This window comes from Canis aureus, chromosome 11 (genome assembly GCF_053574225.1).
Source record: "Canis aureus isolate CA01 chromosome 11, VMU_Caureus_v.1.0, whole genome shotgun sequence".
Classification (NCBI taxonomy): Eukaryota; Metazoa; Chordata; class Mammalia; order Carnivora; family Canidae; genus Canis; species Canis aureus.
The window spans coordinates 31,567,094-31,593,942 of record NC_135621.1 but is presented as its reverse complement, the minus strand read 5'-3'; the positions used below and the strand labels follow the sequence as shown (position 1 = coordinate 31,593,942).

At 53.2% G+C, this 26,849-nt stretch overlaps 1 protein-coding gene across 3 annotated transcripts in view; it reads left to right on the top strand.

The window, feature by feature from the left end:
* The first annotated feature begins 1,493 nt into the window (after positions 1 to 1,493).
* Positions 1,494 to 26,849, top strand: part of TOM1 (target of myb1 membrane trafficking protein) — a 39,632-nt gene continuing 14,276 nt past the window's right edge. For 2 of the 3 annotated variants that reach the window (XM_077914714.1, XM_077914713.1), the window contains exons 1-7: positions 1,494 to 1,652; positions 17,801 to 17,885; positions 20,914 to 20,992; positions 21,874 to 22,023; positions 22,303 to 22,437; positions 22,531 to 22,677; positions 25,926 to 26,042. In XM_077914714.1, the coding sequence (XP_077770840.1) occupies positions 1,601 to 1,652; positions 17,801 to 17,885; positions 20,914 to 20,992; positions 21,874 to 22,023; positions 22,303 to 22,437; positions 22,531 to 22,677; positions 25,926 to 26,042 (765 nt within the window). In that variant the 5' untranslated portion in view covers positions 1,494 to 1,600. Of the gene's footprint in view, positions 1,653 to 17,800; positions 17,886 to 19,226; positions 19,507 to 20,913; positions 20,993 to 21,873; positions 22,024 to 22,302; positions 22,438 to 22,530; positions 22,678 to 25,925; positions 26,043 to 26,849 lie in introns of those variants that run through there. The other variant, XM_077914716.1, reaches the window with a different exon arrangement.

The following is a 26,849-nucleotide window of genomic DNA, read 5'->3' as shown; positions in this document are numbered from 1 at the left end:
GTTAAGCCTCTGACATCAGCTCAGGTCATGATCTCAGGATCCTGGGATCCAGCCCTGCTGGGGTGGGGGAGAGGACTCTGCTTGTGGTTCTCCCTCTGCCTCTCCCCCTGCTCACTTTCTCTCTCAAATAAAATCTCTAAAAATAAATACGTTTTCATATATTAGTCACTGTGCTAGACAATGATGGTGAGTCAAGTAGACATAGTATCCCAGCCCTCACGGAGTAGCTAGCCTGGTGAGGAGAAGGGCATTTATGAATAGGTCTCATGAGCACTGTTGAAGCACAGGAGTACATGACTTCCATAAAGTTCTTATATTGTACAGTAAAGGTATCAGCCCCTGTATGCTCAAACAGGTCAACATAAGGAAGTGATTAACTTCTAGCTTAGGTTCTCCATCATCCTATATTTGTACAATTCCTAGCCTTTCCAATTGGGGACACCTGGGTGATTCAATGGTTGAGCATCTGCCTTCAGCTCAGGGTGTGATCCTGGGGTCCTGGGGTCTGTCTCCCCACCGTGAGCCTGCCTCTCCTGCCTATGTCTCTGATAAATAAATAAATAAAATCTTTTATTTTTTTTAAATCACATACTGTGGTGGATTAAGTACTAAAGCTCCCAGCAGTAGCCCAGACTACCAAAGCAGTGATTATTGTATCTAGACTGCATATGACCAAAAGAATAAAGCATAATAGGTCCGACCTGATCTAATGTGTGAGTGAAATATCTAAAACATGGTACACAGGAAGGTTGGAAGATAGCAGAATCCTAGAACTAGGAAAGGCCTTTGAGATTCTTAAAGTCCGTAACTTGGGGTCCACTGACTTCTGGGACCCTAGGAAGTCCCTGACGTTAAATTGTCTCTCTGCCCTTTTTTCTTCAGAAAGGTTGATGGTTTTCTTCAAGTCCTCAAAGGAGCCTATGACCTAAAAAAAAAAAAAAGAGAAGAAGAAAGTCCTTGATCTAGTTCCAGCATCCGGAAAAAATGGAAGCTCGCTGTGTGAATCACAGCCGAGGTGGGTCCCAGGCCCACCCGTGACCACCTCCGGGTGCCTCTGCTACTCCGGGCTCCAGCCCGCTCCTCGCTGCGGGTCACTGGGCTGGTTCTGTGTCCAGGGAGGAAGCGCTCTGTCGGGGCTGGGAGACGACGAGCCAGAGATGCTGTCGCCGCCGGCGGTGGGGGCGTGGCCTAGCGACGTCACCGGCGTGAAACCGGGTCTGAGCTTGCCCTGTGACCCTACCCCAGGCACTTCCCGGCTCCGAGACCCTGTTCCGCTGAAGCTCGCGGTGCTGGGCCACGCCCCTGAATAAGGCCTGGGGCGGGGCTTGGAGAGGCCACGCCCCTGGCCCGCCCAGCCCCACGTCGTGCGCGACGTCCGCAGACGCCGAGCGAGTTGCCGTGAGGTCATCGCCCTCCGGCTCGAGGGGCGAGGCCTGTGGCCTTCACGTCAGGGGCGGGGCCTGTGGCCACGCTCGCCTCCCTACGCCCCGCCTCCACAGGCGCCTCCTCGCGGGCCGTCCGGCGCGTCACGTGACGGGTCGGCAGCGCGGCGGTTGCCGTCAGCTGATTCCCCCGGTTGGCGGCTGAGGCGCCCGCAGCGATGGACTTTCTCCTGGGAAACCCGTTCAGCTCTCCGGTGGGCCAGCGCATCGGTGAGTCCCCGGAGCGCCGCCTCGCCCCGCCGCAGGGCCCCGCACCCAGCCTCGGTCCCCGGGGGGCCCCGGGGCGCCTCCAGGTCCCAAGCCACCCTCTGGAGCGAGGCTGGGAGAACTAGGCTGGCGTGTCTCTCCCCGACCTGGCCCCGCCCAGCCTCCCGCCCACCTTGATTGACGAAAGCCGCGCTCCACTAGGAAGCCTCGCCTTGTGGTGGATGCCTAGGCTAGCCAATAGCAAAAGAAAGGGGGCGGGTCCTGGTGGCCGCGGCTCAGCCAATGCGTGGCTGCTGGGGTCCCGAATCCAGGGCGAAAGTTTCGGGGGCTGAAGGGGCAGCGTGGTTTACGGCCCTCGGGCCACTGGCCCGTCTCCCTCGTCCCTTCCCCAGCCCGGGTCCGGCCGCCGGGGCCTGGCCGTCTCCCTCTTGGCTCGCCAGGCTCTCGGGACACAGGTACCGGAGAGGGGCTAGAAGCCCATTCGCCCAGGATCCGGAGACGCGCTTGGCGTCGGGGCCGGCGACTTGCGGGGACCAGGCCCGGCAGCCCTGCTGCGCGCGGCCCCCGGCCGGACCCTGGCGATCCCGCCAGACCAGCAGCAGCCGGCGGCACGGTCGCAGGCTCCCGAGCTGGAAGCGACCTCAGGAACCTCCTGATTCCGCCTCCTTCGTTTCTCGTAGGCGGGTGGGCCAGGCACTCTGGCCGGAGGCACAGGCTCACTGCGAGCCCCGGCCTCCCGACTCTTCCTGCCCTCTGTTGACATCGCCGCCTCTGTTTCCTCCTCACCTATAATTAGGGGCATATTAATAGCCCCTGCTTCCGTGGGGTTGTTGTGAAGCTTCAGCTCCTTAATAATTGTAAAGTACTGGGAACCGTGCCTGGCACATGGCCCTGCTAATATAAAACAAAGTGATAATATATATTTATCGTCATTGTTAGGGAGATGCCAGGAAGTGAGGGTCAGGAATCCCTGGAAATAGCTGTGTGGAGAGTCTCCTAGGTGCTCCTTGCTGTGCATCAGCACGGGGAGGAACCACAGGCCCTGGGCCACACCGCTAACACTTCCCCTTTGGGACAGCCTGGATGTGCCTCCCCGCATTAGGAAACTGTGATATTCTCCCTTCGACCTCTTGATGGCCCTTAGCGTTCAGTCTAGACTGGGAAAATTGGACCTTTTAGACATCTTTTCCTTTCTTATGGTCTTAGAAGCCAAACTTCACTTAACTGTCAACCCAGCTCTGCGATGTCATCGGCACCAAGGCTGTCAGTGGCTCTTGTGAGGTTTTGTAATCAGACTTCTCCAAGAGGAGAGTAGAAGTCCAGGATTAATTTGCGAACCAGAGCGCTCCTGGACCAGGGAGGTGAAGCTGCCCTCTGAGGAACACCCTCCCCACTGCCTGCCACACACACACCCTGCAATGAGTCATTGTTTTGGAGCTGAAAAGAGAAAGTGGCTCTCCCCTCATCTTTATTTCTCCAACAACAGATACCACTGCTCTCATCACATGCCAAGTTTGAGACTTCCTACTTTAAAACAAAAAATTCTGACCTTCAAAGTCAGCCACGTTTGCTGAACCTTTGTAGAAAAGCTCACCTGGGCTCTGGGCTTTAGCTAGTCAAAAAAAACAGCTTCTCTTCCTATCCTGAGGGTTGCCTGTCTGTGGCAAGAAATACTCTGTCCAAAGAGAATACTACTAAGTCATAATACTTCAGAGCCCAAACCAAATTTTACTCCTGGAAGGATCCTTACCCTGGGGGTCTTCTAACTCAGGGTTCTCATCGGAATTCCCTGGAAGACTTGTTAAAGACAGATGGCTGACTGGGCCCCACCCCAAGAGTTTCTGACTCTGTAGGTCTGGAGTTTGCCCAAGAATATGCATTACTGACAAATTCCCAGGTGATGCTAATGCCACTGGATTGGAAACCACATGTTGAAAACTTCCATTCTGGCCCATCCGCTTCATTTCACACAGGAGAAGACAGAGGCTGGAGAAAAGGTGGAGACTCTGACTCACCCAGGCCCCCAGTGAATTGGTAGTGAAGTGTGATGAACTCCCCAGAACCAATGAAATTTGAACCAAAGCTGAAGAGGCTCTTAAAGTAGAATTAAATGAAGAATAGCTGCCATTTGAGCAAATGCCTTCAGTATTCCATGTTTTCTCTTTTAGAGAAAGAGATTGCCTGTGATTATTGACGACCTAGTAGTTCTGTAAACTATAGTAGTAAAATAATCTCAAGGTTGCCAACTCCACCCCCCTATTGTGAGTAGGGCCCTGTAGAATTGGCATCCCTGAGCACAGCGAGTTCCAGTGGTACTTATCAGGGATGTCACTCAACTCATAAAGCTCTCATCCACCCTCATACCCAAGCACTTTCGTGGAATGCCTGCTCCAGTGTGCATCCTTCAAAGCTCAGACATTGTCACCTCCTCCCTGAGGCCTTCCCTGACCCCCTTCCTGACCCCTTCAGATCCAGCTGTTGCTTTCATGCTCTTCCATCATCCCCATTCCTCAGGCTTCTTCATTCTCTGCCTTTGGGCTCTGAACCTCTATTTCCTCCTGGGTGGAATGGTGGCTACAAGAGCATCTGCCTCTCCGGGTTGGGTGGTAGTGAGAGTGAAGCGAGGACCACCCCCCCACCCCGCCCCGCCCCGGGAGTGCCTGGCACATTGTGAGTGAATTAGCTCTTGCTGTCCTCATCATTGTTTCTATTATTTCCACCATCGCACACTAATGGAGCCCTGTCCCATTCTGTTAGTAGTTGCACATATGTGTCTCCCCAGCTAAACTAGACTTCCTAAGAGCAGGGACTGGACCTTACTGGTCAGGACCCTTGGCACCTGGCATGGTTGCTAGCCCATAGTAGGAGGGAAGAAAGGGGAAAAAGAAAGTGACCTCCTGTGAGCAAATACCATGTGCCAGGGACCATGCTGGTACCCTGGTTATTAATATCCACGGTGACCCTATAAGGTTTTGCTGTTTTTTCCATTTTACCAGAAGTGTGAGAGAACATATCATCTCACAGCTACTCGGGGTCAGAATCCGGACCCAGGTTTCTCTGGCCCAGAGCACCCATCCTCTCCTACCCCTCACCACCCTGTATCTGGCTGATCAGTGCATACTTGGGATTTATGTTAGTCCCGCCTTCCAAGAGCCACAGATTAGCTTTGCTGATTATGGTATACACGTGAGTCTGTGCACATTGCCAGGTCACTCAGCCTTATCGTTCAGTAGGAGAGCTTCCCAAGAGCAGCAGCCTGTGGCTGAAAGGGTTCCAGATAATTAGCACTAGATGGTGTTGACAGAGCCCTCTTCTTGCAAGGATTTCAAAACCCTTCCCAGTATCCTCTGAGGACAGATCCTATGGGTTGTTTCATACACAGACGTCAGAAGGCAACCCAAGAAGCCCATTGTCCATTTCTGACCGTCAGCTCACCCCTGGCACTTTGAGTCAGAGATCCAGCTGACTCAGAAAGCAAGCTGCAAACAACAGATGCTGTAAATATGGGCAATCCCTGAGGACCAGCCCCCAGTGCTTGGGGTGGAGATGGTGGTAACTGGATATGATGGGAGAACTTGGAGCCTAAGGCCAAGCTCTCGGATGGACAGGAGAGGGGAAGAAGTCAGGCAAAGCTGCCCTTGGATCCACAAAGACCAAGCCAGGGGAGCTGCAGGAAGGAGTTGTAGAGGGGAAACGCCATGTGCGTGTTAGTAGGGAGAACACCCCGGGCCCTCTGGAGTGCCATTTTGGGAGTGATGAGCTGGAAATCAAATTGGCTGCTCAAGCGATGTCGTCTAGGGAATGGCAAGCTGGGAGACAGGAGACTTGGGCCCAGCTCCAGTTCTGCTCCTGACTATGGCATGTCCCCTCTCTGTTGCCCATAGCCTGTCTGTAATGGGCTACCACTCTCCTTCTACTTTCAGAGCACTGATGAGGAACAGCCTAGGGGACAGGTAAAGGACAGGGAAGGATGGACACTAGAGGGAAGAAGGGAGCCTAAGGGCCTTGAGAGGAGAGGTAGAACGGCTCCACAGGCTTGGAGGGCAGAGAGCGATGTCACCGAGGGGAGCTCAGGATCAGCACAGGCAACCCTAGCATCTGGCACATATGTTGCATGCTCCCCACTGCTGGAGGGGTGAATGCAGAGGCCAGAGGGGAGGGAGGCTGTAAGGAGGATTCCCACAGTGGCTGCCAGGAAGGACTCGACCAGGATTTGCAAACTTTCTGGAAGGGGCTAGACAGTAAATATTTATGGTTTTGTGGACCTGTGGACCCTGTCATGACCACTCAGCTCTGCCCTTAGGCATAAAGGCAGCATGGACCATGTGTAGGTGAATGGGCAGGACTGCATTCCAGTCAGACTGTTTATGGGCACTAACATGTGAATTTCATATCATTTTCACATGTCATGAAATAATACTCTTTGAATTTGTTTTCAACCATTTAAAACTATGAAAACCGTTCTTAGCCTGTGGGCCATACGAAAGCACTCTCACTTGGCACATGTGTTCATTGTTTGCTGACCTGGATCAGACCAGCTGGCCACATGCAGAGCGATGGAAGGCAGCATTCTTCAGAGTGGGATCCCAAAGAACCCCACGTCACAGATGCCCAGGAGGCTCCAGCCCTGAGACTCAGACTCCCTCCTACTTCCCAAAGTGTGCCCTGGGGCACCCTCATGTCTTAAAGCTCCAGTGCCCCGATCTATTAGTGCTGGAGCCAGCTCAGAGTACAAGTCTTTGTCAGAAGGGTAATAGGGAACGATGTCAAGAAAGGACTTTGTGTCAACTGGCTACATAGTACGTGCTGCGGTAAGGCATCCCGGATGAGTTCTTGAGTTGCACAAGATGGTCTGAGCCCTGGTTCAGCCTCCACCAGCTTCATTACCTGGGCCAGTTACATAACCTCCCTGCTCCTCAGTTTCACCTCTGTAGGATAAGGACAATAATAGCACGTATCACTTGGGGCTGCTGTTCTGCCGTGTTGGGAGGTTGTGGTGTTGGGAAGCACTCAGCCCAGTGCCTGCCAGACAGTAAGTGGCTATTAGCTGCTGTGATCTTTCTTACTGGTGTTATCATCGTCGCTGGGGCATAGTCTACATTAGTGCCAGAGCCAAAGCATCAACCCAGTGCCACGGCTCCAGTGCAGCCTCTGTGTTGGCCTGGTGTCACTGGGCCATGCGCAGTCTCCGGCTGGTGGCAGCCGCATTCATAGACAGGTCAGGTTTCAGGCTGTGGGGTGGATCCGATTCTTCCCTGGGAATTAAAGCCTTTGCCTGATCCTGCGGATAGAACTGGTGAATAGGTTTTGTTCCCTCACTGAGCTCAAAGAAATAAGAGTAAAGTGCCGGATTTCCGCTCTTCTGGTTTTAGAAAACAAAACAAAACAGAACAGAACCTTCAGTGTCTTCTAATTAACTTGGAGCCATCACCCCGTGAGAAACGGGATTCAGGACAAGTTAACTCTTTACTTCCTTACCAAGGAGGTCTCAGTCTAGGCTAGCACTCTGTAGACTGCTGTCCTTCGTGTGCCACCTTTAGGATTTATATCTGTCCTGTGCCACCTTTCATTTTATTTTCAGAGTATTTTCTTTTTATTGGCTCAGCGTTTTTAATATGACCTCATCTTGTGTAATTATATCCATGAAATCATGAAATAACTCATGTTTGTTTTTCTCTTCTACTTTAAAGTAAATATGTGACTCTAAAAATGGCCAAGTTTGCCTGTGAGCCCACCTGACGTGATCCTGCGAAACACCTTTGAGTCACTCTGATGCCAGCAGTCTGAATAGGGTCAGAACTTAGACCCTGCATCAGAAGATCTGGTGTCAAGCGCCCACTCTGCCCTTTCCTGGCACTTCCTGTGTCTCCCAGGCAGGTGACAAAACCTCTGAGACCCCTGCCTCCATGAACATTGGAAAGAACACTGAAAAGTGCTGTGGAGAACCAAACTGCTGTGTGAGATCTGTGGGTGGAACTGGGCTTTGTTCCTGATGAGGAGGGAGGAGAAGATCCAGGAGGGAAGGGAAGAGCCAGGGCCAAGGGGGAGGTAAGGAGAGAACAGAGCCCACCAGACTGCATGGGGCAGAGACCCACAGAATCTAAGAGTGCACAGGTGTCCCCTGTTTGATGGGAACTTGTTTGCATTGATACAGTATAAACCCTGGTGTGTCTAACTTGATGTGTCAACTTGGCTGGGCCATGGTATGCACAGATATTTGCGAAGCATTATTCTAGATGTTTCCGTGAAGTTATTTTTCAGAGGAGATCAGTAGACTTTGAGTAAAGCAGATTGTTCTCCACGGTGTGGGTGGGCCTCATCTAATTAAGTGACAGTCGTAATAGCAGAAAGGCTGGCTTCCCTAGATGAGGGAATTCCGCCAGCAGACGGCCTTTGGACTCACGCTCCTCTGTTCCCTAGGGCTCCAGCCTGCTGGCCTGCCTGCCATGCAGATTTTGAACTTGCCAAGCCTCCACATTCATGTGAGCCAATCCAAAGAAATAGATTCATCTCAATAGGTAGAGAGAAATGAGAGAAAGAGGAACCGACAGGGGGAGGGGGTGTCGTCAGTAACGTCTTTTACACTCACAGTGGAGGAGGGAAAAGAATGTAACGGGCACCTTGGCCAGCCACGTCAAGCCTCTGCTCTCACAGCCTTGCCCCCTCTTACTAGACAGTTTCGCCAAAGCCACTCCTCTTAACTGAAATGTTCTGCAGTTAGGGCTATAGTTAGTTACATTGACTTTCAAATTGTGGGTTGCAGAAGTAATACCCTCTGTAAGGTATTTCAGAGTTCCTCTTGTGGCCTGTGGTTGCAGAATGGCAGGAGAGAGGCAGCCAGGGTTTTAAGGAAGACAGCTCAGCGACTTAGGAAACTGGTAGAACTTTCCACTGGGTCTGAAGAGACTTGTTCATTTGGAGCATAGGCCTCAAGTTTGCTGGCCGAGAAAAAAATGGCTTCTGTATGTGTGTTATTTAAAAACCTAAAAAAAATAATAATAATAAAAAAATAAAAATTAAAAAAAAATTAAAAAAATAAAAACCTTTTATTGTGGGGGCCGCCTGCCTGGGCAGCTCAGTCCATTAAGTATCTTACTCTTGATCTCAGTTCGGCTCTTGATCTCAGGGTCGTGAGTTCAAGCCCCATGTTGTGCTCCATGCTGAGTGTGGAGCTGGGTGTTGAAACTTTCAAACGTTAATTGTTTGATTGATATTTTTGTAGTCGATAACATTTGTTTTCATGATTGCTGTGTGCTAGGTAGGATACAAAGCACTTGAAATGCATTCCCTCATTTCCTCCTCAGACAGCCCTGGGAAGTGGATGATTTTTTTTTTTTAATCCCATGATGCAGGGGAGAAACTGAGATGCGGAGAGTTTAAGGAATTCATTCCGGATGGGGGCACCTGGCTGGCTCAGTCAGTAGCGCATGTGATGCTTGATCTTGGGGTCATGAGTTCAAGTCCCACATTAGATGTAGAGTTTAAATAATTTTTTCTTTAAAGGGGAATTCACTCGAGGTCCCACAGCCAGTGAGTCAGGACTTGAAGCAGAATTTGTCTGTGTCCAGATCCCACTCTTCTAACTTTTGCACCTCATTGCTTCCCCTTAGAATTGAAAGGAGGCTGCTGGGTTTCCTTTTGAGTGAAGATACCTGGATCGATCTGGAATGGTTTTGTTTGTAATGGCTCTTTCTGTGGTTCTCTCCCACCGCCACCATTAGCATATTGCTTGTCGCCTGTCCTCTTCCTCCCTTCCCACCCCCCATGGCAGGAGACACTGTGCTGCCTCTCTTATGGGGGAGCAGAGCCTTGCTTAGGAGCTGCCTGAGAGTCCACTCGGCTCTCAGTGGCCAGACCTGTGTCACATGGCCACTTTAGCTCCAGGGGAGGCTAGAAAAGCTAAGCGCTGTGGCCAGTGGAGAGTGAGTGGCTTTCATGACAAATTCTGTAGGAGTCCGCTCCACAAGGTAAAATTAACAAATAGTTAATGTAGTCCAGAGTGTGTTAATGCAAATACAGGATCCAGTGCAGGCAGGTGCGGGAGTTCCCACGCTGCCTTTCCAGAAGGACTGCTGAGCTGGCCTGCACCCCGAGGGGATCAGTCAGAATAGCAAAGGCTCTAGAGATCACATCCAGGGTGGTGTGGTCACAGGAACTGAAAACATTAGTGCGGAGGACAGAAAGAGGGGACATGGTACTTTTTAAAAATATTCAAAGGCGGGGCGTCTGGGTGCCTCAGGTGGTTAAGCCACGGACTCTTGATTTTGGCTCAGGTCATGATCTCATCAGGGTCTGGATATTGAGTCCCTTGTCGGCTCCACCCAGAGTTTGCTGAAGATTCTCTCTCCCTCCTTCTGCCCCCACGAGCTCACTTGCTCTCGCTCCCCCTCCCTCTCTCCCTCTCTAAAGTAAATAAGTAAATCTTTTTTAAAAACACTGAAAGTACTGCAAGTTGGGAGAAAGATTAGGATTCTACACAATAGCTACTAAGAGATCCATAGAGGCTGAAGGGTGGGAGTGTTTCACTTAAAGTGTTACAAAGGTCTATTATCCTGCTGTGTATGACCTCATCCTTCATTCAGTTAGTCATTCGGCAAACACGTACCGCAGGTTTATCAGAGGCCAGGTCCTGTCTGCTGTACCAAATTCCTGAGCCATAATAATCTCCACCCTTGAGCTCACAGCCTAATGGGAGAGAGAGAAACAAGTCAATTCTGTAGGGTTATTTTAGCATCCCGCCAAGCAGAACTTAAAGGTGTGGCCTGTACAAAATGCTTTTGGCCCCATGAGGGAAGGAGCAGGCCCTCGAGGGGGTCAGGGCAGGCTCCACATGGTGACCTAACCTTGAGCTGGGCTTCCAAGCATGATTTAAGGTGGGGAGGTAGGCAGGAGCACATTCCTGGAAGGGAGACAAGTTCACAGCACACAGCCCTGAAGGAGCGGTACCGGGGGCCACGGGCCTGGACCCCAAGTCCTGTCGGGCAAGCCCCAGTACAGCCCCAGCCCACAGCTGAGTTTGGTCTGAAGTTGCAGGGTTGGTTTGTTCAACAGTGTCTTTGAAACACTCAAGGTTTTGTCCTGAGCTGTGCCTCTGTGTTCCAGAAGGGACACACCTGCCCACCGCTGCCCAGCAGACACCCCCCCACTTCTCCCCAGGGACCAGAACAGGGTCGCTTGCCCACTCCAGAGCAGCTCCCAAGGGAATGGGATTGCTGCTCTGGGCAGAGAAGGGAGGAGTAGCTGCTGGGGAGACTGCACAGGGTCCGCCCCTGTGGGTTCTGGTGCAGATCCGTGCCAACTTTGACGATGGGCCACCCCAGGCCGCGGGCATATTTCCCTCTGCCTCAGCAGCCTCACCTTTCTCCTCTGGCTGCCTGCTCCCCCTGGGATTATCTCCTTCCCTCAGGTCACTTCTTCCCAGTGCCTGAGACTGACCTGCAAGCCCTTCTGTCCTCTTCTTCCCGACTTATCATTGATTCCTTCATTCAGCAAATCTGTACGTCTCCCAAGAACTTCCCTTGTCCACCTGCCCAGCCCGGCACCTTGTACTCAACTCAGCTCAGACCTTCCCTGTTCCCTCTGCAGGTGTTCACCCTTGTCTCTTGGCTCTCTGGCACCCTGAGCTGGCTGTCTCTTGGCTCCCTGGCACCTGATCGAGCTGGCCTCGATCATGTCACTTTGCTCTGAAAGTGTTTGTCCATCTGTCATCCCTGACCACCTTTAGGACCTCCTGCAGGGCAAGGATTATTCTTCATCTTTGCCTCCCTTGCACCTGCCACAGGGCTGGACAAATAATACTGCTGCGAGAATGTCGTGGGCGGGCAGAGAGGTGGGTGTGAGGGAGATGGGCGGGCAGAAGGTGTAGAGAAAGCAAGTAGAAGGGTGGGTGGGTGGGATGGGGGCACTAGGCCGAGGACAGAGGCAGATGGCTGATAGGGAACAAGGAAGCGAACAGAGGGCAGGTATTGCTTACAGCAAATTCCAAACATCATATTATTTCACTCATAAATATTTCATACCTATATCTCTAAAAGGTAAGGAATATCTTCTTTAAAAATAATCTTTAGGGGATCCCTGGGTGGCTCGGCGGTTTCGCGCCTGCCTTTGGCCCAGGGCGCGATTCTGGAGTCCTGGGATCGAGTCCCGCGTCGGGCTCCTGGCATGGAGCCTGCTTCTCCCTCTGCCTGTGTCTCTGCCTCTATCTCTCTCTCTCGTTCTCTGTCTATCATGGATAAATAAAAATAAATCTTAAGAAAAAAAATAATTGAAAAATAAAATAAAAATAACCTTTAGCCATAGTACCATTATACACTCAAAAAAAAAGTTAAACAAATGTGTTTTTTAAAATCCCCAAAGATTAAAAACTGAAAGGAAGTCCCCAAAGGGATCACTGTGGTTCCTTTGAGTGACATGAGCAGGTGGGATTTCCAATGGAAAGATGGTGATCTGTAAATGTGGTCTAAAAGGAACATGGCTGTGCCGCCCTTGCTGCGGTAGGGTCTCAAAAGAAGGTATGTGGGAGCCACTCGGAGCTGACACACCATGTCATTGTCATAGCCTAGGTGGGACTAGGTCAGCTGGTTGTCACAGGCCTTGAAGATCATCCCTCACTGCTCACAAGCCGCACTTCATTGAATCTAAAATGCCATGGAGAATGAAAAGAAAAAACTGCCCAGGTCATCATTTATAAGAGCCACCCCAATATCACAAGGGTTCAAAATGGAAAGGGCGACGGGAGCTTACCATCCAAGAAACACACTGTATAGCATCAGAGCAGGACGGCGGGGCAGTTACTCAGTGTTGAACCCAGAGCAGCAGGGCAATCTGAGGGCCGTTGGCCTTCCACAAACACTCAACAAGCCTCTGCTCTCTGTGCCACCAGAGGTAAGGCCTCCAGGAGCTCCAGGTCCACCCTAGTTGGGTAGAGCTGTCCTTGAAGGGCGGGGCAGAGTGAGAGGTGCTGGGGTTTAGAGCCACATAGGCCCCTCTGTGCATCCCCACTCCTCCACTTCTAGGTGTTGGACCCCAGCTGCCCCCATGCATGGTAGAGGCTGGGGGGAGGTGACCTGAGAGGAGGTATACTGAGCAGCTTGCACAAGCTGACATTCAGTGAATGCCAGTCATTTTGTCACTATTATTCATGGTGTTACTGACACAGTGCAGGATGACAGTCCAGGTCACAGTGACATAGTCCACCCAGTGGCAGATATATTGAGGAGCTGGCATGGGGGTAGGGCCTTAAAAGATGAGCAGGGATTAGCTGGCTCATTTCCTTCTCTATGTCAGCACATCCAGATCTCACACCCTGTCCTATCTCAGTGCCCAGTCTTTTCTGTCGTGTCACTTTCAACTTTATGATGGCAGTGGTGGCCTCCTGCTGGACCATAGACTTGCCGAGGGCAGGACCTGATTGGTTTTGCAGATGAAAGGATGTTCTAGTTGGAAATAATGTTTGAAGAGAAGAGTGTGAAGGTGACATTCCAGGCCTGGGAAGGGTGACAGAGCCTGAACAAGAGCTGCCACTGTGATGACAGACTGGGTACAAACTGAGATGCACTGAGTGGCTAGAATTCACAGACTGGGTGACTATTTGAATATGCAGGGTGGTGGGGAGAAAGCTCTATGCTGCTCCCACCAAGACTGACGCAGGAGCAAATATTCAGTGAGGTTTAAGTGTGTGGTGCTGACCACTGGTTCCGCCAAGCGCCCACAGACGTGGACTTCTCCAAAGCAGTGGAAGGAGCCGAGAAGGCCACTGTCTTCCAACTGTGGGGAGTACCTCTCCCCCAAGAATCAGCAGGCTGGGACCAGGGGCCAAGAGCTGTGTCTGTGGTGGCCACTCTTGCCTGCTCTCGCCCCAGGTCACAGTCATGGTACTTAGCAGTTACTCATTACTGCTCTTTACCTGACATCTGGCTGAAATGTCACAGTGCCCGTGAGGCAAGCAGTCTTACCTTGGTTTTACAGAGGAGGGAACAGAGACTGAGTGGGCCTGTAATCCCCAACTTAGGACATGGGGCTAGACTCATCCCACTCCTGCAGCCTGTGCTGCTGTCCAGCCTGACTGGACCTGCCACTGTGCCAGGCAGACTTTCTGGAGCCTTCCCGGAAAGGTGATGTCTGCACAAGGCCTGACACGGAGAGGACAGGCAGACAAGGGCCTCATGATCCACAGCCAAGGATAGCCAGCCCCTGCACAGCTGCCCTGCGGCCTGAACCCAGGCGGGGCTTGGCAGGGCCTGGCGTCCTCAGGAGTTGGGGACAAGAGCAGAACAGCTGCCCGGGACCTTTGAAGGTTACCACCCATAGCCCAAAGGGTGGGAAGCCGGTTATCATTCTTTGTTTTTCTTCCTTTTTAAAATAGCAAGCTGAGTTACTTTTGTGGTTAAAAACAAAAACAAAACAAATATCCCCAGATTCCTATGGCTTTAAATTTCTGCCCTCAGTGGAGGATGCCCACTCCGTGGAATTCTTCATTAAGGAAGTCTGGAAACTCCCCAGAGCTGCAGGGAGCTGGCATGCGAGGCACAGGCTGTGCCTCTCCTGCTCTGGACACACCTTTCTTCTGCCAAGATGGCCCGGGTGGGTCTTGTGTCTCCACTGCCTCTTCTTCCTCTTCCTCTCCCTGGTTACGCTGACTGAGACCTCCTTTTGACCCCCTCACCCCATTCCCCAAAAGAACTCTGTCCTCTGCATGGCTCTGCCCCCTCAGGACTGGAGAACTTGGAGCTCTGCTGAGGTAGGGCTCAGACCTGTGCTCCCTGTCCTCTTGCACCCCCCAATTCCCTGCCATGGTGTTCCTCTGGCTTATAAATCCCCCAGCTGCCCCTTAGCCTACCTAGTGCTTGCCTTTCCAAACTGACCTGAATCCCTTCTAAGACTGAAATGCTCCTCCCCCAGGAGAAGAGAGGTGCCCCTCACTTTCAGGGGTCACTGGCGGGGGTGGGAGGAGCGGGTTCTAACACTGAGAGGTCTGCTGGTGGAGCCAGGGCTCCGGGACGAGGGGACAGGAGGATGCTTCTGGAAGGGCAGAGCTCCCCGGCCCCTGGGGACCACTGTGTGACCACTCTGTGTGTCAGTCCCCTCCTCAGGTAGGGTCAGTGATGCACACCTCGTGGGGCCAGGAGGATCCAGCTGTGTTCCTATTTAAACAGCTCACAGTGCTTGATCTGTAACTGGGGAGTTAAAGGGTTTCTGAGGAAGGGCAGGTGGGTCAGGCCAAGAGCCGGGGGGAGCCTTTGGAGGATTTGGGACACAAGAGGGACATGATCACTTCTAGGTTCAGAAAGTTCACTCTGGGGCAGCAGGAGACATGGAGGGAAAGAAGCAAGGCAGGAGTCGTCAAGGCAGCTGGCCTTGGCAGAATGTTGTGGCCGGGAGCTGGGGGTGACAGTCCTCTGGCCCATGTGACTGGGGGTCACCAAGGTTTTGTTTCTGAAGGAGCAGCAGGCTCCACATGTTTGATTAGCCACTGTCCCCCCACATCCTCCAAAAAGGAGCCTGGCTCCCTCCGCACAGAGAGGTACCCGTCCACCTCTCTTTAGTTCTTCCCACATGGCTCAGTAAGTGTGCAAGTCCCCAAGGGTGGGCGATGTGACACAAAGGAGCCACACTCAGGACATCATTGTGGGACAAACAAGCCCATCTTTCAGCCCTTTTAAAGGAAACCTTCCTCATCGCCTCCCCCAGCCATAGTCTAGGGAGTAAAGTACCTTGCCCTGCTGCTGGGTCCCTACCTGGGTGTCCCAGCTGCCTGGCTCATACCCTGAGGTACCCTAGCGTCTGTCTGTCCACAGGACCTCAGGCGGAACCAAGGTCAGGCCTTTTCAAAACCAACATCATAGAAACCAGTTTTAGGGAGCTGACTGACAGCCCAGTGCAGTCCAGCCCAGCCCAGCCCAGGCATCGTCCTGCAGAATGGGCCTGTCTGCCCAGCTAGTAAAGGGCCCTGCCCTGTCACAGGGCCTAGGCTCTCAGTCTGCCTCAGCCCCTTTGGGCACCACAGGGCAGGGACCACATGTGCCTGCCTGGTCCACCATTGCTTCCATCTCCAGTGCCAGGAGCAGACCTGACACATGAGTAGCTGTGCAGCAAGTGAGGGGCCCCATAGCCCCCCACAGCCTCAGCTCTCTGGGTGAACAGAGCCAGAGGGTCCCCTGTGCAGGACAGCTGTACAGTCACATCAGATAACAAGCCACATGGGCCTGGTCCCTCAGGAGCTGTTGGTCGACACCAGACCACTGACAGCACCGTGCTGGCAGGTGCCCTGTGCCAGCAGGAGCCAGGTCTGGGAGCTAGAGGATAGGGCTGTGATGGAGGGGGATGTGGATAGTGCCCAGCATCAGAACACCAAGGGTCTTATTACTCTCTGAACCTTAAAACATTGACCGGTCCTATCTTGTCCCACAGTCCTAACTAAGGTACATTGCATGCCAGCCAGGAGTAATTTGTAAGCTAGAATGTTGGCCCCAAAAAAGCAGGAGACTGGACTATTTCTGTGCTCTGTGGAGCTTATCTAATGGGGCGCCCGGGGGGTTCAGTCAGTTAAGTGTCCAACCCTTGATGTCAGCTCAGGTCCGATCTCAGGGTTGTGAGTTCAGGCCGCACATTGGGCTCCACACTGGATGTGGAGCCTACTTAAACAAAAATGAAAAACTGGGCTGCATGAGGATAGAGTCTAGAAGAGTGCAGAGGGGAATGACCCTGGCCTTGCCAGCCTTGAGAATGTTGTAGCTGACTCCAGGCTGGAAATCCTACCCTCTGATTTGGCCTGAACCAGGTAGAGGTCACAGTTGCCCAGCATTGTGAGTGCACTAACTGCCACTAGATTGTATACTTTAAAATGGCTAATTTTATGTGATGCAGGCTTCACCTCAATGTAAAAATAAAAGAACCGCTGCCCCTTACCGAGCATCTATTTTGTGGCAAGAACCATGCAGATGCCTTGTTTGTATTATTGCCGCTCCCTTGGGGCTGTTCTGCGGGGTGGCTGGTGTCCGCCCAGTCTTCAGACAGACACTGGCTCCAAGGGGAAGAGGCCAGGCCAGCTGCTGGTAACGGAGGCGAGACTTCAGCTACTCCAGGCCCTTTGCTTCGTAGGTAAAGAATGTCTCTGGGAGGTTTGAGAGGAAACTGGTCCAGAAGGGCCCCTAGGTCTGGGACACAGGAGACAGATTTACTCTCCATTGTGTGCCACTTTGGAACCGTTTACATTTTGAACCATGTGAATGGTTACCAAAAGATAACAGAGTCAACAAGGGACATTTTCTTTACAAAAATAAAACACTATCACCACCATGTCATGTCAAAAACAAGCACCATAAGGCCAGGGCTGCTGGATTCCTGGCCCCATTCATTGCATAGGTAGACAGAGTTGAGAATTAAATGACATGTACTGTACGATTCCATGTAATGGTGTACGTAGGGCATCAGAGCTGTAAAGACTGTATTGGGGCACCTGGGGGGTTCAGTGGTTGAGCATCTGCCTTTGGCTCAGGTCATGATCCTGGAGTCCTGGGATCAAGTTTCACATTGGGCTCCCTGCCCAGCGGGGAGTCTGCTTCTCCCTGTCCTCTGCCCCTTTCCCATGACTCGTGCTCCTGGTCTCTCTCTCTCTCTCAAATAAATAAAATCTTAAAAAAAAAAAAAAAAAAAAAAGTGTACTGGTGGTTGCCAGGGCTGTGGGAGGGGAGAGTGGGGAGTTAGAGTTGTAGGTTTACAAGATGAAAAAGGTGGCAAGGATGGCTGGTGGGGATGGCTGCACAACACTGTGAGTATATTTGATGCCCCTAAATTATACACTAAAAGATGGTTAAGATTGCAAGTGTTATGTGTATTTTAACATAATTAAAAGAGTAAATATACAGAGATAGAGTACAGCACCCCCCCCCCAAAAAAAAAAAAAAGCATTAAATGACAAAACGGGACAACGCAGGTAGCCATTCGCACACGGCCTGGCCCTCCTTGGGTACCCAGAAAGCATCTGTCATTCTCCTCCTCCTCCTCCTCCTCCCTGGCTCTTCCTGCCCTGGCTCTTCCCACCCTGGCCCCGCACCACACACCTGCACGCAGCTATCTGACTTTGTCCATCTGGCACCCCGCCGCCCCCCCCCAACACACACACACTGTGACTTGTGCTCTCTCCTCTGCAGAGAAGGCAACAGATGGCTCCCTGCAGAGCGAGGACTGGGCCCTCAACATGGAGATATGTGACATCATCAACGAGACGGAGGAAGGGTGAGGCCTGCAGGAGAGACTGGAGTGGGGATGGGTGGGCCCAGGGATGGCCGGCAGCAGCCCAACCTGCCCTCCCCTCTGGAGGACTCCTGTCCCATCCCTGCTGTGGCACACAGGTAGACCCTGCTGGTGGCCCTTGGTACCAGGAGGGCTGCAGACATCGTCCAGGTCCCACCCTAGGCAGAAGTGTGGTGTTTTAGGCATTTGGGAACCAAAATCCCACCCAACACTGTCATTAGACGGACCAGAGAGAGACACGCCCCTGGCAGTTGTCAGGCCACGCGTGTTTCTCAGTGGTGGCCTGGTCAACTAGACCCCTTAGAACATCCCTGGGCCACATCCTCCAGGACAAGGCCAGCTGGCAGCCCCTGACATTGGGACATGGCCCCAAGCACCGTTCTGCATTCTGTGGCCTGGAATGGGCAGGGGGGGACTCCCAGCTTTCTCTATGAGCAATAGACTTTCATTTCCTTAAGATTGGGGTCAGGGGACACAGAGAAGACAATGACAGTAAAGCAGAAATGAGAACCCATCGGCGTTAGCCTCGCCTCAACATTTCCAGTATGCAGGTCACACCGGGGCGCATGCTGTGGTGGAGGCATCGTGGCCGTGGGTTCTTGGTCTCTGACTAGCTGTCACTGACCAGCCGTGTGACCTTGGGCAAGTCACTGTACCTCCCTAGGTCTTTATCCTCAGAGGTAAAGCTCTTTTAGATTCTTCCAGCAATAAGCCCAAGGTCCTGAATGGGGCAGAGAGGCCAAGCAGGGTCAGTGTCCTTCTCAGGAGAACCCAGAAAGGATGGGATATGGTGTGACCACTATAGCCATCAGGAAGGACGGCCTGACAAGGCCTTTGTTCTGGAAAATCAGAACAGCCGGAGCAGGACCTCTTCCATTCTCACTGGGATAATCCAGTTGGCCTGTGAGGTCCCTCTTAGCCAGGTAGTGCTTTGTGGGGAGAGGGGCCGGCTGGAAGCAGGCAGTGAGCAAGGAGCACCCAGCTCAGCACACAGTGGCTGCAGGCAGCTTCTGCATCCCCAGTGGTGCTCGGGGCTCTTGCCAAGCAGCTGGTAGAGGACACCTGCGCCACCCTGGCCTCCTGTGCATCAACTGGAGAGCGGTGAGCAGACGACAACAGCACTGAGATACGAGGACCAGACGAGGACTACCGAGATAAAAGGTGGAGGGCAGGGATGCTCACAGCCTCTGGGAAGGCCTAGGGGCTTCATGGATGTCCTTGGAGAAGCAAGCCCCCGCTTCCTCGTAAACATTGGTGAAACTGGGGCTCATGCGAGTGTGGGTTCAGTTGCTGCCGTTGATGTGAGCACTACCTGTGTTGCAGGCGCTGCATGAGGCACTAGGGACCAGCAGTGAGCAAAGCAGATGGGACCCTTGGCCTCACCAAGCTTGTCATCTAAACTCAAGTCTCTGGTCTACCCCGCACAGTGTTGTGGCCTCCTTGTCATCCACTCTGTGCTCCTGACCTGTTACTAGACACAAGAGGCCCCACAGCCATTGCACCTCAGCCAGGACTTCTGATTCCCAGTCTCTATGGGCCCCTCTATGAGAAGCGGAGACAGGTCCCTTTAGAGAGCTGAGGCTGCAGGCGAGGAGTTCTGAGGGTGAGGAGGGGCCCCAGTGCCCTGTCCTGGGAGAGGGGCCCAGCCCGCCAGAGAAAAATGAACATACAGCATGTCCTCTCCGTCACAGCCTTGATTAGGCCTCCATGGATCCTTCCCTCCTTCCCTGCCGCCTTCACCCATGTTGGGGGGCCCGTGTCAGGGTTTCTGCCTTTCCTGACTTGACCTTGACAGGGTCAGCACTGAACAGATGGCTGGCAGACATCCGGCCACAGGAGACATAGGAATCGTTGCTCATGCTCCTGGAGCGGGCTGGGCTCTGTCAAGGCAAAGTGTCAAAGGAGATGCCATCCCTGCCCTCTGGGAGGCACCTCTTTAGCCAGGCAGCACCTGGGTAGGAGCCACAATGCAGTGCGCACCAGGGAAATGGGGGACTGGGACAGCCTTGGGTGAGGCAGGTTTTAGCTGTGCCTTCACCAGGTAGGCATGGAAGTTGGGGGCCCCAAAGCTTTTTAGGCCAGAGCAGTTGGGGCCACATGGACTTCACCCAAACAGTGTGGAAGGACAGGACGCAGGGGTGAGGCAGTTCTGGTGGGGTGGGCGATAGGGTGGGGGTTCAGGCTGCCGCCAAGGCCTTCAGGGCTCCCTCCCGTACTTGGGTGTCTCCATCCTGCCTACCATGACCACTGGGCCTCTCCAGCCTCTCCCTCTGCCTCCCCACTCGGCCTCCCTTCAGTCCCTCCCACCCCTGCCTGAACCACTTCCCTTGCCGCCCACAGCTGTCTCCATCACTTCCTCACACCCAGCTGGGATGCCACCTCCTCTGAGAGGACTCCCCTGAGCCCCCTCCCCAACAGCCACTCTGACTGCAGGCCTCTCTCCCTCCCCACATGGATGTGGGTCTCCCCGGGACACGTGGTCCTTGAAAGCAGAGCCGCGTGTTCCCCAGAGTGTCCCCAGCACCCAGCATGGTGCCAGCACGTGTGGCTACTTAGACGAGTAGAAGGATGTGGCAGGGAGGCCAGGGAAGGGGCACTGGGACTCTATGCCTGCAGGTGACTGGTTCTCAAACCTCAGTGTACAGGGAGCCCCCGGGGGCATGGTGAGCACACAGCCTCCCCGAGGGCTTGGCTCAGGGTCTAGGCTGGGAGCCTGGGGCTTACGTGTTTGACAAACCATCATGCCTCCCCCGCCAGGGGATTCTGGTGCAGGGGGTCCAGGGTCCATACACGGAGAATCCTTGCCAGGTATTTTGTGACCTACTGAGGACTTCTGGGGGCCAGGCAGTTTGTGTAGTGATTCAAACCTACGTGTTCAACAGGACACAGGACAAATAAATGCCATGGCCTGTGTTCCATGCCTCCTCACCTTAGTTAGGCAGGCAGCCCCATGTGTTGGATAAGAAGGTTCCATTCCTCAGCCCATCTTTCCCTTTGTCCTCCTGCCCAGTCCCAAAGATGCCTTCCGAGCAGTGAAGAAGAGAATCGTAGGAAACAAGAATTTCCATGAGGTGATGCTGGCTCTCACGGTGAGTGCCCTGTCCATCCGTGTGTCCATGGTAGAACCACACCTCCCCCCAGGCCCAGCAGGACTCCAGCCGCCCTGGGGCTCCTCTTGCAAGGGCTGGGAAGGAAAGGTCTGCAGGCGAAGCGCTGTCCTGTGTGTGCTAGCAGATGCAGAGTGGCATGAGAAGCCACTTGGAAAAGTTCTCTCCAACCTGCTGGCCTGGGGAACAGACTGAGGGGCCCACATCTCTCCAGAACGGGTCACGGAGAGCTTGTGCCACAGAACCTGCCAGGTGACATAGAAGCTCAGTAAACCCAGACGTTGGCAGGGCAGAAAGCCTGGCAGGCCACACTGGGTGCTGACTGGCCCTTGGATGCCCTGAAAAATGAACATAAAGCAAATCCCAGTGGCTGAGGACAAGCCAGGCAAGAGGGGACATCCTGGCTGTCTCAGGAGTTTGGCTGGGATGGAGATGAGAGCACTGTGTCCCAGCCTCCCCTACAGCAGCACTCGCATCCAGGGAGTCTGGCTACGCTGAAAAGGCACTCGTGCCCAGCAGTAGGAACAAGAAGCAGGGAGGGAAGTTCAGTGCCTTTTTCTGGGGCTGCAGGGTCACCAACTGATTATGAAAGTTCACTTTGGTTTCCACTTGGAGAGCTACCCGCCCCCTGAAGTAGTCACTTCAGAAGCAGCATCAGGATAGGCACCCCTCAGTGGGGGCCGCTAACCAGCACACCAGCCCCCGAATCACGGCACGGTCCCCGCTTCTCTGGGTTCCAGAGTCTCCCTCTAGGGAAACGGTCCCCCTCTCAGCCCCTCTGGGATGGAGACCGAATGCGAGGATGGGGTCCTAGGCGCTCCCCCTCCCCTCATGAGTGCTCATGGGTGCCTCCCGGCCTCCAGGTCTTAGAAACCTGCGTCAAGAACTGCGGGCATCGCTTCCACTTGCTGGTGGCCAGCCAGGACTTTGTGGAGGGCGTGCTGGTGAGGACCATCCTGCCCAAGAACAACCCCCCCACCATCGTGCACGACAAGGTGCTCAACCTCATCCAGGTGAGTGCAGGCGGGCAGGCCGGGAGGGCGTTGGAGGCTGCCCCGCCATTGTTGCTCTTTTCCCCTTTGCTTCTGTCTGTTTCTCCTGCGGGCCGTGTGGGGCCGTCTTGTTTATGCATTCACTGAAGGGTCTGAGTGTGGGGTGGCCTTGCTTGGCAGGGCCGTAACCCAGACACCAACAATCAGGGAGGGACTTTTTGCTCTCTGGGGATGGGCAGGCGGCTTACCAGGGAGACGGTGAACAGTGGTTACCGGCCGTGTCCCCTTCTCCCCTCTCAGTCCTGGGCTGACGCGTTCCGCAGCTCACCTGACTTGACAGGTGTGGTGGCCGTGTACGAGGACCTGCGGAGGAAGGGCCTGGAATTCCCGATGACCGACTTGGACATGCTGTCACCCATCCACACGCCCCAGAGGGTGAGGAGACGCCACCTGGGGAGCAGTGTGAGGGAAGGTGGGGGATCACCACCCACCCCACTGGCCTCGCTGATCCCACCTTCCACCATCTAGACCGTGTTCAGCTCTGAGGTACCATCAGGGCAGAATTCCGTGGGCACTGACGCCAGCCATGGAGGAGACTCCACCCAGCACACCACCTCCCTGCCCATCCCGGCCACGCTCCCCAGTGACACACCCATCACACCCACCGCTGAGCAGGTAAAGAAACCTGAGTCAGAGCCACGCGTGGGTCAGGGAGGGCCCCTCTCGGTATGTCATCGTAGCAGCCCCATAGGGTATGTATCATTCATCCTGTTTCAAAAATGAGGCTTAGACAAACTCCTTTGCCCGGAGCCACACACAGGTCCTCAGAGATGGTGGTGGGATTCAAGCTCAAGGGTGCCTGACTCCCAGCAGGCTCTGTCTTGCACCCCAGCCAGCGGTTCTCCAAACTGTGTACTGTGTACCGTGTACCCCGAGGAGCCCTTGAGGCAGCACCCAAGAGGGGGTGGGGTGGGGAGTGCCCAACAGGCAGCCTCTTCAACCACAGCACCTGCATTTTCTTTGTGGGATTTATGTGCTCAAATAAGATTCCATTTGAACAGAGGTTCTGGCTAAAAAAAACAGTTTTAAACTTATCTGCACAAAAAAATTTTTTAAACTCTTCCTTATGATGCTTCCCACATAAGCCTCAAGAAGGTTTGAGGTGTAGTGTTAGATGCCGGGGGCCGGGGCAGGTTTTCCTAGGGCTGTGTGTGTAGCTTTGCAGGCTCAGCTCACCCACCAGAGACCCATAGCACGCTGACTTAGCTTCTGCTCCTCTCTCTCTTCCTCTGAGAGCAGTGGGTCAAGACCACCTGCTGAGACTGGCCACCCCAACAAGGGATGTCTGCCACTGTGACCAGTGTGTGTTGGGTGCACGCTTGTTCTATTTATTTATTTATTTGTTTATGGATTTAAATAATCTCTACACTCAGCGTGGGGCTCAAACTCACAACCCTGGGATGAAGAGCTGCATGCTGTTCTGACTGAGCCAGCCAGGTGCCCCAGTGCACTCTCATTTTAGACATGGCTGTTGGGATGCGGGTCAAGGCCTTGTGTTGTTGGGGTGCCCCCTTTTGAGACGTGGTAAGAACTCCAGAGCCATCATATCAGCTAAGTGTGAAAACTTAGCTGCTAAAGGTACAGGGGAGGGATGCCTGGGTGGCTCAGCGGTTGAGCATCTGCCTTTGACTCAGGGCCTGATCCTGAATTCCCAGGATTGAATCCCACATCGGGCTCCCTGCGTGGAGCCTGCTTCTCCTCCCTCTGTGTCTCTGCCTCTCTTTCTGTGTCTCTCATGAATAAATAAATAAAATCTTTATTAAAAATAAATAAATAAAGGTACAGGGGAGAGAGACGCAGGTCTGTGATGGAAACAAAGTGAAACCTGACCTTCTAAAGTGCATCCACTGTTCTCCTGCACTCTCATTTGGATTTATGAACAGACCTGCCAGCGTCCCTTCCCATCCCAACCTACCTGAAGAGAAACTTTTGTATTTGATATTTTTTTTAATATTTTATTTATTCATGAGAGACACAGAGAGAGAGAGAGGCAGAGACACAGGCAGAGCGGGAAGCAGGCTCTATGCAGGGGGACCCCGACATGGGACTTGATCCCAGGTCTCCAGGATCACACCCTGGCCTGAAGGTGGTGCCAAACCGCTGAGCCACCCGAGCTGCCCTGTATTCGATATCTTACAGCAAGTTATAAACTCACCTCCCAGAGTTACAAGTATTACTAGAAAAGTTTTCCCAACTGGACAAAAAATTAAAGGTACATAAAAATTGTAAAATCACCCCACAATCCAAATTTTATGTAACCAGGTTATGATTTTCATCAATTTGCCTGAAGTCTAACCTCTGTGTGGATTAAGACTGGTTACATCCACTGCCAGAGGCTCTTGCTAAACAAAACCAGGTAGGGGTTGTTAATTTGCAGCTCCCCTTTTGTCTCCTGGGGCGTAGGAAGGCTTTGAGGTAGGCAGTGATAGCACTCCCGGACTCCATTGTAATTAGGTCCCATCTGACCCGGACACGCTGGGCTTGTGGTCAGTAGTCTTTCCACTAATTTACACCGAGAGTGTTCAGTTAGGCCAAACACCAGATGTTTTTGTGGGGTTTGGAAGGGATCTGTGAATCTCGGTGGATGTACTACTTGTCTGAGCCCCCATTTCTTTTCACCTATAAAGTCTGGGATAGTGATATGTGCTTTGTTAAGACTATGGTAAAGTTTAATTAGCAGTAAAATTTAAATGCTCAGCACTTCATAGGTGGTCAGTAAATGGTAGGTGCTATCAGGCATCGTGAATTTAATATAGTAACATTCCTGTTCTGAAATCAGCTAGGTCACATGCATCTCTCCAAGTGTAGGCCACTTAATACTAGACCCATGCGGTATTCCATGGCAAGGGATTCTTTGTCCAGATTAATTTAATTTTTTAAAGATTTTATTTATTCATGAGAGAGTCAGAGACACAGGCAGAGGGAGAAGCAGGCTTCATGCAGGGAGCCCGATGTGGGACTCGATCCCGGGACTCCAGGATCACGTCCTGAGCTGAAGGCAGAATCTCTACCACTGAGCCACCCAGGCATCCCTGTGCAGATTAATTTTAGAACTTCCATACCGATCACTTCCTGGACATTCACAGTGTCCACAGTGCTCCTGAGGACACCACCCCACAGAGCCCCACAGCATAAGACACTGGCCCAGTGGCCCTTCACCACCTCACCTGTGTGGAGACTGTGCAACATGATTTCCACCAATTGCCCAAGCCAAGACCTCGGAACCCTTCAATCACTGAAAATCTGCTGACATCTTTTTAACGTGTACTAAATCTGAGTATCATACTCCAGTGGGGGAGTGGCGCTGGAACTCACACTTGGGAGAGTCTGGGATACCAGAATAGGCCAGGAGTAGCAAACCAGGAACAAGACAACATCTTGTCCTCACAGGACGGGAGAAGGGAGTAAAAATCCTACCGTCCTAGGAGAAGGAGGAGTAAGATCCTGTCACTCTGGGAGGGAAGCAGGCCTCCTGACTCTCTCATCTCCCTGTGGCTGGGAGCTGCCCCCCCGGGGCCTCGTTAGCTGCCACCTGGGCCCCAGGAGCTGCTAGCACCCTCCAGCCATATCTGTGCTGCACTTAACTCTCAGCTCCACTCCTTTTGGTCTTCCCTGACCCAGGCTCCCCAGTTTAGAGATGGTGACGGTTGGTAGCACCTCTTTGAGGGGGTCTGGGGGCGAGGGGCAGCCCACGCGAGGCCTCCTAGTGCAGGGCTGTGGCTCAGGAGCCCAGAGGGTACTTGCGGTCGGCTCCTCTGGGGGCCCTCACCCCTGCCCTGGCTACTGGTGCCAGACTCTCCTTGGCGGCGGTGGTTGGCTCTGGACGCCTGGCTTAGCTCACCATGGCCCATGGTGTGTTTCAGATTGCGAAGCTGCGCAGTGAGCTCGAAATGGTGAGTGGGAATGTGAGGGTGATGTCGGAGATGCTGACGGAGCTGGTGCCAACCCAGGCAGAGCCTGCAGACCTGGAGCTGCTACAGGTGAGCCCCACCTTCCCCACCCATGCCACAGTTTTTGTGACTTACTCTGAACAAGAAGAGGAGGTTGAAATCACAGTGGAAGAGGTTGAAATCAGGGACTTTGGACTCCCTCACATGGGAATTCGGAGCTCTAGCATTTCCTGGTTTGAACAAAATAGCTCCTCTTGCCTCAGTCTCCTCATCTATAAGATGGTTCTGATTTCCCCCTTTCAGAACACAGAGCTTAGGAGGCAGGGGTGAGAGCAGCTCCAGCTTTGAGAGGAGAGGGCAGCTGGTCTTGGGCCCCGGGGCTGGTGGGAGCCACAGGTTTTTGCTCTAGGTGTCATGCAATACTCCCACAGTCCCATCCACAGCTGGGGACCATTGAGGCCCCACCCTACCCATGGAGGTTAGTTCACAGAGGTGCCAAGAAAGCTGGGAGACCCCAGGGCCCAGGAGTCCCCAGGTGTGAGTGATTGGGTTTTCCTGGTGACAGCTCATAAGTAATGAGCACCTCTCATGCACTGGGCTCTGATGTAAACACCTGATAGACATACATTCATTTCATCCTCACCACACCCCACAAGAGGGAGGTACTGTCATTATCCCTGTTTTCTTGATCAGCATACTGAGGCAAGGAGAGGTCATGGAGTATGCCCAGGGTCACATGGCTAATAAGCAGCAGAGCTGGAATTTGGACCCAGGAGCCTGGCTCCAGTTGCTGCTCTTTTGCTCTTAAAGGGCAGGAGGTGGGGGGTGGTGTAAGGAAGTGAGTACAAAGCCACAAGTGTGCTTGGTCACAGGAGGAAGAGAGGGGAGGTCTACAGG